Source organism: Nerophis lumbriciformis, linkage group LG39 (assembly GCF_033978685.3).
Source record: "Nerophis lumbriciformis linkage group LG39, RoL_Nlum_v2.1, whole genome shotgun sequence".
Lineage (NCBI taxonomy): Eukaryota > Metazoa > Chordata > Actinopteri > Syngnathiformes > Syngnathidae > Nerophis > Nerophis lumbriciformis.
This window is the reverse complement of record NC_084586.2, coordinates 20,830,001-20,842,500: the sequence shown is the minus strand read 5'-3', so window position 1 is coordinate 20,842,500 and position 12,500 is coordinate 20,830,001. Positions and strand designations below refer to the sequence as shown.

At 35.3% G+C, this 12,500-nt stretch overlaps 1 protein-coding gene across 5 annotated transcripts in view; it reads right to left on the bottom strand.

Moving 5' to 3' along the window:
- Positions 1-12,500, bottom strand: part of strbp (spermatid perinuclear RNA binding protein) — a 195,440-nt gene that overhangs the window by 78,154 nt on the left and 104,786 nt on the right. For all 5 annotated transcript variants that reach the window (XR_009811779.2, XR_009811778.2, XM_061931932.2 and 2 more), the window contains exon 2: positions 5,332-5,455. Coding sequence is in view for 3 of the 5 variants with exons in the window: in XM_061931932.2 (XP_061787916.1) it covers positions 5,332-5,334 (3 nt within the window). In the remaining 2 variants the exon portion in view is untranslated. The remainder of the gene's footprint in view (positions 1-5,331; positions 5,456-12,500) is intronic.

Below are 12,500 nucleotides of genomic sequence, written 5' to 3'. Positions count from 1 at the left end.
CGACATTAAAAACAAAAAAGGAAAGATATTAAAAACAAAAAAGGTAAGACATTAAAAACATAAAAAGGTCAGAAATTAAAAACAAAAAAGGTCACACATTAAAACCAAAAAAGGTAAGATATTAAAAACAAAAAAGGTCACACATTAAAAACAAAAAAGGTCACACATTAAAAACAAAAAAGGTCAAACATTAAAAAAGGTAAGTTATTAAAAACAAAACACGTAAGACATTAAAAACAAAAAAGGTACGACATTAAAAACAAAAAAGGTAAGTAATAAAAACAAAAAAGGTAAGACATTAAAAACATAAAAAGGTCAGAAATTAAAAACAAAAAAGGTCACACATTAAAACCAAAAAGGTAAGACATTCAAAACATGTAAGATATTAAAAACAAAAAAGGTACGACATTAAAAACAAAAAAGGAAAGATATTAAAAACAAAAAAGGTAAGACATTAAAAACATAAAAAGGTCAGACATTAACAACAAAAAAGGTCAGACATTAAAAAAGGTAAGACATTAAAAACAAAAAAGGTACGACATTAAAAACAACAAAAGAGGTTAGATATTAAAAACAAAAAAGGTAAGACATTAAAAAAAAAATCTACTGGTCACACTTATCATTTCACCATGTACCAAATAAAATAGCTTCGAGGTCGGTAAGTACAACCAGAATTATTCCGTACATTAGGTTATAAGGCCCACTGTCAAGTTTTGAGAAAATTAAAGGATTTTATAGTCCGAAAAATACGGTCGATTTTTATTTAATAGATGACAAATCTAAAAATAAAGTCGATTCACAACCGGATCGCACTTCTTATTTATAGTTTTGATGTTATTAATGTTTTATACTTATGTTATTAACGTGTAATTAACTTATTAGTCATAATTTTGTCACAATGGTCTATGCTGCAATGTATCATGTCTATTATAGTTTTGATGTTATGAATGTTTTATGATCCATAAGGCGTCGTTAGAAACAGAAAGGTGTGTCACAGCCAAGGTCATGTGTATCAATTACTGCATCATCATAACTCACCACTAATCACACCCCTCCCCTCCCCCTCATTACCCTGCTTGGCCAATCCCACCGTCAGCACCTTCTGCCTTCTTCACCCCTCCCCCGCTGACCTTTCCTGCTGCTCTGCCCCTCCCCCAGGACATCCATCATCTCCCTGCACACCTTTAATTCCCTACATCACGCGTCAAAGATCCTCTATTTGACACCGCTGCTTTAACAACAAATAGTTGTTGCTTTAGGAACCTGCTGCAACAAATACGAGTCAAAGATCCTCTATACGAGAGGGGCGCTCTGCTCCTTTTAAGGACAAAGCACAAAAACATTAGTCAGAGAACCTCTATATGACACATGGGCTGTTGCTTTAAGAGCAAAATATAGGTCAAAGATCCTCTATACGACAGGAGTGCTCTGCTCTTTTCAAAGACAAAGCACGACAACATGGGTCAAAGATCCTCTTTATGACACGAGTGCTCTACTCTTTTTAAGGACAAAGTACAAAAACATTAGTCAGAGATCCTCTATATGAGACATGGGCTGTTGCTTTCAGAGCAAAATGTAGGTCAAAGATCCTCTATACGACAGGAGTGCTGTGCTCTTTTTAAGGACAAAGTACAAAAACATTAGTCAGAGATCCTCTATATCAGTGGTCCCCCAAAAAATGTTTTAATTTTTTATTTTTTATTAAATCAACATAAAAACACAAGATACACTTACAATTAGTGCACCAACTCATTCACACAAAAGGGTTGATTCTTTCCGTTATTAATATTTCTGGTTCCTACATTATATATCAATACAGTCTGCAGGGATACAGTCCGAAAGCACACATGATTGTATTGTTAAAAAAAAAAAAAAAAAAAAAAAAAAAAAAAAAAGTACTAGTAACATCACTATGAGCCCGTTGATGTTCTAGAAACATAAGCGGCAGCTCAGCTCGCTCGCAGTCCTTGAGGTGAAGGCTAATTAGCTTTTAGCGTAATGTTAGCTCACTGTGCGGTGTGTGTGCGCGTATGTGTGTGTGTGTGTGTGTTACGGACAGCAAAGCCCTGTCTGTGTGAGAGAAAGACAAGCATTATTGACCTACATTTAACAACTAAGTTATTTCACTTAACCTTTTTCTGTGTTGATTGAGCTGTGTTGAAGCAGCAAAAAAGGACATTATGTTAAATGAAGAGTTTCTGTCTTTGATAGTTGATATAATATAGTAAGTGCATCATAAAGCCTACATGAACTCCATGGTGTTCAGAGATGAATAGTCTCTCCTATTGCTATTGTACTATTGGTTCAGCTATAGTTACATGAATCATTAGTAATGTAGCAGCCTAGTTTTGAATGGCAGGGTCCCTGCTATCACATGTTGATACAAATATAACATTTACATCAGGGGTGCTCAATACGTCGATCGCGATCTACCAGTCGATCGCAAAGGTAGTATTGGTAGATCGCATTACATTATTTAAAAAAAAAAAATTTTTTTTTTTTTTGTGTGTCCTGTCCAGCTTCTCAGGCAAATCATATAGTTGATGTAGATGCCCATTTCGGCTGTTCAGATTTACTTTACAAAAGAGAAGTGTAGGATACTTCTCTTGTTGCCTTATTTGTATTTGACTTTATTAAATGTATTTATATTATCATTTAGTGCAGCCGGGCCGGAGCAGGAGGGGATAGAAAGAGAAAAAAAAGAAGACAGAGGGGGAAATTGTGGGGACAAGAGGGGGATTAGACAGAGAGACAAAAACAACAACAGCAAATAACAACAACAACAACAACAATAGAGCAACATCAGCAAATACGACATGTACAAATATGATGGTAAAAGTAATAGCAAATAAGCAGTTAGCGAAAAATAAAAAATAATACAGAAATGACAATGAGCATTATTACACTACAAATGGATCAATACAAATACCAATAGAAATAGCGCTATTGATAATGAACAATACCAATAATTTACCTTTATTATCAACAATACAGTTGTTTAAATGCAACAATACATATACGTAATGATAACTTGAGATACGAAAGAATGCAGAAAAATGGAGGGGGAGAAAGAGAAGCAACCTACATTAACCTTGTAGATTGTTATAGTCACAATAGGTTAAGCTTTGTCAGTGTGCCGTGTGTTACACCCAGTTTACCCTAGGGCAGGGGTGCTCATTACGTCGATCGCGAGCTACCGGTCGATCTCGGAGGGTGTGTCAGTCGATCACCAGCCAGGCATTAAAAAAATAGTCCTAAAAATGAGCGATCATAAATCTTCACAATGACGTCATTTTCGTCACTTGATTGACATTCACGGCACCCGAGGGTCTTCTGAGATGACGCTGGCTGCTGCCAGCTCATTAAAATTACCGACTGGAAGGCGAGAAACACTTTATTTCAACAGACTCTGGCGCCGTACCTGTCGTCAAAACTCCAAAGACCGACTGCACAGTTGCACAGTTGCGCTAACAAAATAGGAGTCTCAGAAAGCTGGCGTGCACAAGCTAGCAAGCTACGGAGTTTGCCGGCAATGTATTTCTTGTAAAGTGTATACAAAGGAGTACGGAAGCTGGACAAATAAGATGCCAAAAACCAACCACTTTCATGTGGTATTGGACAGAAAGGAGGACTTTTTTTCTCCTCCATTCGAAAATGCGGACCTTATCAGCACCACTGTCTGATTCCTATCAATGCAAGTCATCAGAATCAGGTAATACACCAACATATATTCTTGTCTTCATGAAAGAAAGGAATCTATATGTGTTAAACATGCTTGTATTATCTTTAAACATCTTTAACTTATTAACAATATTAACTATATGTGTTAAACATGCTTGTATTATCTTTAAACACCTTTAACTTGTTAACAATATCAACTATATGTATTAAACATTCTTGTATTATCATTAAACACCTTTAATTTTTTAACAATATTAACTATGTGTTAAACATGCTTGTATTATCATTAAACACCTTTAACTTGTTAACAATATTAACTATATGTATTAAACATTCTTGTATTATCATTAAACACCTTTACTTTTTTAACAATATTAACTATGTGTTAAACATGCTTGTATTATCATTAAACACCTTTAACTTGTTAACAATATTAACTATATGTATTTAACATGCTTGTATTATCATTAAACACCTTTAATTTTTTAACAATATTAACTATATGAGTTAAACATGCTTTCATTATCTTTAAACACCCTTTACTTGTTAACAATATTAACTATATGTATTAAACATACTTGTATTATCATTAAACACCTTTAATTTATTAACAATATTAACTATATGTGTTAAACATGCTTTCATTATCTTTAAACACCCTTTACTTGTTAACAATATTAACTATATGTAATAAACATACTTGTATTATCATTAAACACCTTTAATTTATTAACAATATTAACTATATGTGTTAAACATGCTTGCATTATCATTAAACACCTCTAACTTGTTAACAAAAACATATATTTCATAAATAAGTAAATATAAATTATATATACTGTATGAATGAGGTAGATCCCCACGACTTGATCAATTGAAAAGTAGCTCGCCTGCAGAAAAAGTGTGAGCACCCCTGGCCTACATGAACTCCATGGTGTTCAGAGATGAATAGTCTCTCCTATTGCTATTGTACTATTGGTTCAGCTATAGTTACATGAATCATTAGTAATGTAGCAGCCTAGTTTTGAATGGCAGGGTCCCTGCCATCACATGTTGATACAGATATAACATTTACATAATACAAATCAACTACAGGCTTCCCAAATGCTGTAATAAATGAAGCATGATGAGTTGAACATATGTCAGCATGTGGCCCCACTTTTAACTCTTACTTACTTACAGTAAGTCATTAATTTGACTTAGTAACTCATTATTTTGACTTACTAAGTCATAATAATGACATACTGAGTATCTCAGGTAACTAAGACTGTTTTGTTTTTACTTTACGGAAAAAATATGGAGATATATATCGTTTATCGCCATTCAGCAAATGGAGCGCAAAACACAAGCAAAAGTTGTAGGCTTCTTCATGCGAGGAAGCCGGCCTACTTCACCACAGTCTGTAGTCTATTGGCCCCCCCAGGCTGTGGTGGCAGCGACCAGGTGGAGACAGGCCGAGTTACACCCACCCACCCCCTTCCCCGGTCCCCTCCCCCTGGAGAGACACCACCTTAACTAACACATTTTCTGGGGGAAACACTGGACAGCAATGTTGTTACTTTAATAACAGACTGTAAACATATTTGTCAAAGATCTTCTAAATGGTGTAGAAGTATAGAAGTGTAGATGTATAGGAGAGTAGATGACTACCATGCCTGCAGGAGGAACGCTGGCTGTCTTCCTAGTGGGCGTGGTCAGGAGGTGTAGTCAGGATGCTTCTGTGCTCCTCATGTGCTCCTCCTTCAATGTCACCAGCGCTGGATGACAACACCTCCTGAGAGGACAAAACACAAATGCTAACAGTTAGCTACAAGATACAAGCAGTCCTGCAGAGTGTTTACTTGTGTGTGATATCATGTGTGATGCAAGCAGTACTGCAGAGTGTTTATTTGTGTGATATCATGTGCGATACAAGCAGTCCTGCAATGTGTTTACTTGTGTGTGATATCATGTGCGAAACAAGCAGACATGCAATGAGTTTACTTGTGTGTGATATCATGTGCGATACAAGCAGTCCTGCAAATGCTATTGGTAATACTGAACTTAAGTAGGTAAACAAATACTACCGCTAGTACTGAACTTAAATAGGTACACAAATATTATGGCTAATACTGAACTTAAGTAGGTAAACAAATACTACCGCTAGTACTGAACATAAGTAGGTAAACAAATACTACTGCTAGTACTGAACATAAGTAGGTAAACAAATACTACCGCTAGGACTGAACTTAAATAGGTAAACAAATACTATTGCAAATACTGAACTTAATTAGGTAAACAAATGCTTTTGCTAGTCCTGAACTTAAGTAAGTAAACAATTACTATGGCTAGTAATGAACTTAAGTAGGTAAACAAATGCTATTGCTAGTATTGAACCTAAGTAGTACTATTGTTAGTACTGAACTTAAGTAGGTAAACACATACTATGGCTAGTACTGAACTTAAGTAAGTAAACAAATACTATGGCTAGTACTGAACTTAAGTAGGTAAACAAATACTATTGCTAGTACTGAACTTAAGTAGGTAAACAAATGCTATTGCTAGTACTGAACCTAAGTAGTACTATTGTTAGTACTGAACTTAAGTAGGTAAACACATACTATGGCTAGTACTGAACTTAAGTAAGTAAACAAATACTATGGCTACTACTGAACTTAAGTAGGTAAACAAATACTACCGCTAGTAGTGAACTTAAATAGGTACACAAATACTATGGCTAATACAGAACTTAAATAGGTACACAAATATTATGGCTAATACTGAACTTAAGTAGGTAAACAAATACTATCGCTAGTACTGAACTTAAATAGGTTAACAAATACTATTGCGAATACTGAACTGAAGTAGGTAAACAAATGCTTTTGCTAGTCCTGAACTTAAGTAAGTAAACAATTACTATGGCTAGTAATGAACTTAAGTACCGGTAGGTAAACAAATGCTATTGCTAGTATTGAACCTAAGTAGTACTATTGTTAGTACTGACCTTAAGTAGGTAAACACATACTATGGCTAGTACTGAACTTAAGTAAGTAAACAAATACTATGGCTAGTACTGAACTTAAGTAAGTAAACAAATACTATTGCTAGTACTGAACTTAAGTAGGTAAACACATTATATGGCTAGTACTGAACTTAAGTAAACAAATACTATGGCTACTACTGAACTTAAGTAGGTAAACAAATACTATTGCTTGTACTGAACTTAAATAGGTACACAAATACTATGGCTAATACAGAACTTAAATAGGTACACAAATATTATGGCTAATACTGAACTTAAGTAGGTAAACAAATACTACCGCTAGTACTGAACTTAAATAGGTACACAAATACTATTGCGAATACTGAACTTAAGTAGGTAAACAAATGCTTTTGCTAGTCCTGAACTTAAGTAAGTAAACAATTACTATGGCTAGTAATGAACTTAAGTACCGGTAGGTAAACAAATGCTATTGCTAGTTTAGAACCTAAGTAGTACTATTGTTAGTACTGAACTTAAGTAGGTAAACACATACTATGGCTAGTACTGAACTTAAGTAAGTAAACAAATACTATGGCTAGTACTGAACTTAAGTAAGTAAACAAATACTATTGCTAGTACTGAACTTAAGTAGGTAAACACATTATATGGCTAGTACTGAACTTAAGTAAGTAAACAAATACTATGGCTACTACTGAACTTAAGTAGGTAAACAAATACTATTGCTTGTACTGAACTTAAATAGGTACACAAATACTATGGCTAATACAGAACTTAAATAGGTACACAAATATTATGGCTACTACTGAACTTAAGTAGGTAAACAAATACTACCGCTAGTACTGAACTTAAATAGGTAAACAAATACTATTGCGAATACTGAACTTAAGTAGGTAAACAAATGCTTTTGCTAGTCCTGAACTTAAGTAAGTAAACAATTACTATGGCTAGTAATGAACTTAAGTACCGGTAGGTAAACAAATGCTATTGCTAGTATTGAACCTAAGTAGTACTATTGTTAGTACTGACCTTAAGTAGGTAAACACAAACTATGGCTAGTACTGAACTTAAGTAAGTAAACAAATACTATGGCTAGTACTGAACTTAAGTAAGTAAACAAATACTATTGCTAGTACTGAACTTAAGTAGGTAAACACATTATATGGCTAGTACTGAACTTAGGTAAGTAAACAAATACTATGGCTACTACTGAACTTAAGTAGGTAAACAAATACTATTGCTTGTACTGAACTTAAATAGGTACACAAATACTATGGCTAATACAGAACTTAAATAGGTACACAAATATTATGGCTAATACTGAACTTAAGTAGGTAAACAAATACTACCGCTAGTACTGAACTTAAATAGGTACACAAATACTATTGCGAATACTGAACTTAAGTAGGTAAACAAATGCTTTTGCTAGTCCTGAACTTAAGTAAGTAAACAATTACTATGGCTAGTAATGAACTTAAGTACCGGTAGGTAAACAAATGCTATTGCTAGTATTGAACCTAAGTAGTACTATTGTTAGTACTGAACTTAAGTAGGTAAACACATACTATGGCTAGTACTGAACTTAAGTAAGTAAACAAATACTATGGCTAGTACTGAACTTAAGTAAGTAAACAAATACTATTGCTAGTACTGAACTTAAGTAGGTAAACACATTATATGGCTAGTACTGAACTTAAGTAAACAAATACTATGGCTACTACTGAACTTAAGTAGGTAAACAAATACTATTGCTTGTACTGAACTTAAATAGGTACACAAATACTATGGCTAATACAGAACTTAAATAGGTACACAAATATTATGGCTAATACTGAACTTAAGTAGGTAAACAAATACTACCGCTAGTACTGAACTTAAATAGGTACACAAATACTATTGCGAATACTGAACTTAAGTAGGTAAACAAATGCTTTTGCTAGTCCTGAACTTAAGTAAGTAAACAATTACTATGGCTAGTAATGAACTTAAGTACCGGTAGGTAAACAAATGCGATTGCTAGTATTGAACCTAAGTAGTACTATTGTTAGTACTGACCTTAAGTAGGTAAACACATACTATGGCTAGTACTGAACTTAAGTAAGTAAACAAATACTATGGCTAGTACTGAACTTAAGTAAGTAAACAAATACTATTGCTAGTACTGAACTTAAGTAGGTAAACACATTATATGGCTAGTAGTGAACTTAAGTAAGTAAACAAATACTATGGCTACTACTGAACTTAAGTAGGTAAACAAATACTATTGCTTGTACTGAACTTAAATAGGTACACAAATACTATGGCTAATACAGAACTTAAATAGGTACACAAATATTATGGCTAATACTGAACTTAAGTAGGTAAACAAATACTACCGCTAGTACTGAACTTAAATAGGTAAACAAATACTATTGCGAAAACTGAACTTAAGTAGGTAAACAAATGCTTTTGCTAGTCCTGAACTTAAGTAAGTAAACAATTACTATGGCTAGTAATGAACTTAAGTACCGGTAGGTAAACAAATGCTATTGCTAGTATTGAACCTAAGTAGTACTATTGTTAGTACTGACCTTAAGTAGGTAAACACATACTATGGCTAGTACTGAACTTAAGTAAGTAAACAAATACTATGGCTAGTACTGAACTTAAGTAAGTAAACAAATACTATTGCTAGTACTGAACTTAAGTAGGTAAAAACATTATATGGCTAGTACTGAACTTAAGTAAGTAAACAAATACTATGGCTACTACTGAACTTAAGTAGGTAAACAAATACTATTGCTTGTACTGAACTTAAATAGGTACACAAATACTATGGCTAATACAGACCTTAAATAGGTACACAAATATTATGGCTAATACTGAACTTAAGTAGGTAAACAAATACTACCGCTAGTACTGAACTTAAATAGGTACACAAATACTATTGCGAATACTGAACTTAAGTAGGTAAACAAATGCTTTTGCTAGTCCTGAACTTAAGTAAGTAAACAATTACTATGGCTAGTAATGAACTGAAGTACCAGTAGGTAAACAAATGCTATTGCTAGTATTGAACCTAAGTAGTACTATTGTTAGTACTGAACTTAAGTAGGTAAACACATACTATGGCTAGTACTGAACTTAAGTAAGTAAACACATTATATGGCTAGTACTGAACTTAAGTAAGTAAACAAATACTATGGCTACTACTGAACTTAAGTAGGTAAACAAATACTATTGCTTGTACTGAACTTAAATAGGTACACAAATACTATGGCTAATACAGAACTTAAATAGGTACACAAATATTATGGCTAATACTGAACTTAAGTAGGTAAACAAATACTACCGCTAGTACTGAACTTAAATAGGTAAACAAATACTATTGCGAATACTGAACTTAAGTAGGTAAACAAATGCTTTTGCTAGTCCTGAACTTAAGTAAGTAAACAATTACTATGGCTAATACAGAACTTAAATAGGTACACAAATATTATGGCTAATACTGAACTTAAGTAGGTAAACAAATACTACCGCTAGTAGTGAACATAAGTAGGTAAACAAATACTACCGCTAGTACTGAACTTAAATAGGTAAACAAATACTACCGCTAGTACTGAACTTAAATATGTAAACAAATACTATTGCGAATACTGAACTTAAGAAGGTAAACAAATGCTTTTGCTAGTCCTGAACTTAAGTAAGTAAACAATTACTATGGCTAGTAATGAACTTAAGTAGGTAAACAAATGCTATTGCTAGTACTGAACTTAAGTAAGTAAACAAATGCTATGGCTAGTACTGAACTTAAGTACGGTAAGTAAACAAATACTATGGCTAGTTCTGGCTAGTGTACTTTGCGTCTGGGAGTGTGTACTAAAGACGTGTGGAGTACAATAATGACAATCCTGCAGAAGCAGGTGGCTTCAACAAAGTCAATGAATGCAAGATCACGTCTGCAGTCTCCAGGATCACGTCTGGAGTCTCTAGGATCACGTCTGCAGTCTCCAGGATCACGTCTGCAGTCTCTAGGATCACGTCTGCAGTCTCTAGGATCACGTCTGCAGTCTCTAGGATCACGTCTGCAGTCTCTAGGATCACGTCTGCAGTCTCTAGGATCACGTCTGCAGTCTCTAGGATCACGTCTGCAGTCTCTAGGATCACGTCTGCAGTCTCTAGGATCACGTCTGCAGTCTCCTTCCTGTCCAACTGATGTCATCCAACTCAACAAAAAAGTGTCTGCTCAGCTTCCTTTTTACCGCAGTGAGAGCAGAAGACAAGCCAGTGACTCATTTCCTGCATCATCCCTGTTTTGACATGTTAGCACTAGGGGGCGCACTTGTGTACAGTATTTGAGGAATAGTACTTTGTTGTTGTACTTCTTTCTTTCTGAGTAGGTCATGCTGTGGACCACGTGGGAGTATCCATGACAGGAAGTACCACAAACTGCGGACCACGTGGTGAGTATCCATGACAGGAAGTACCACGAACTGCGAACCACGTGGTGAGTATCCATGACAGGAAGTACCACAAACTGTGAACCACGTGGTGAGTATCCATGACAGGAAGTACCACAGACTGTGAACCACATGGTGAGTATCCATGACAGGAAGTACCTCAAACTGTGAACCTCGTGGTGAGTATCCATGACAGGAAGTACCACGAACTGCGAACCACGTGGTGAGTATCCATGACAGGAAGTACCACAGACTGTGAACCACATGGTGAGTATCCATGACAGGAAGTACCACAAACTGTGAACCACGTGGTGAGTATCCATGACAGAAAGTACCACAAACTGTGAACCACGTGGTGAGTATCCATGACAGGAAGTACCACGAACTGCGAACCACGTGGTGAGTATCCATGACAGGAAGTACCACAGACTGTGAACCACATGGTGAGTATCCATGACAGGAAGTACCACAAACTGTGAACCACGTGGTGAGTATCCATGACAGGAAGTACCACAAACTGTGAACCACGTGGTGAGTATCCATGACAGGAAGTACCACAAACTGTGAACCACGTGGTGAGTATCCATGACAGGAAGTACCACAGACTGTGAACCACGTGGTGAGTATCCATGACAGGAAGTACCACAGACTGTGAACCACATGGTGAGTATCCATGACAGGAAGTACCACAAACTGCGGACCACGTGGTGAGTATCCATGACAGGAAGTACCACTTGCTGATTGCTAGTATTGGACTTAAGTAGGTAAACAAACGCTATTGCTAGTATTGGACTTAAGTAGGTAAACAAACGATTTTGCTAGTATTGGACTTAAGTAGGTAAACAAATACTATTGCTAGTATTGGACTAAGTAGGTAAACAAATACTATTGCGAGTACTGAACTTAAGTAGATAAACAAATGCTATTGCTAGTACTGAACTTAAGTAGATAAACAAATGCTATTGCTCGTACTGAACTTAAGTAGGTAAACAGATGCTATTTCTAGTACTGAACCAAATGCTATTGCCAGTACTGAACTTACGTAGGTAAACAAATGCTATTGGTAGTATGTGACTTGAGTAGGTAAACAACTACTATTGCTAGTACTGAACCTAAGTAGGTAAACAAACGCTATTGCTAGTATTGAACTTAAGTAGGTAAACAAATACTATTGCTTATACTGAACTTAAGTAGGTAAACAAATACTATTGGAACATGTTTAGTTTAGTTTTTGTTGATCTTAGCCATTTCCTTATGTCATTGGATGTATTGGTATGATGTCATCCTCCAAGCAGGAAGTATCTGTTCCTGTTTCCTTGACTAAAAATGAGTAAGTGGTTCATGTCTTGCTGTGCTGATCTCAGCAGGAACAGATGGTCCATGGCCAGCTCTGCCAAGGC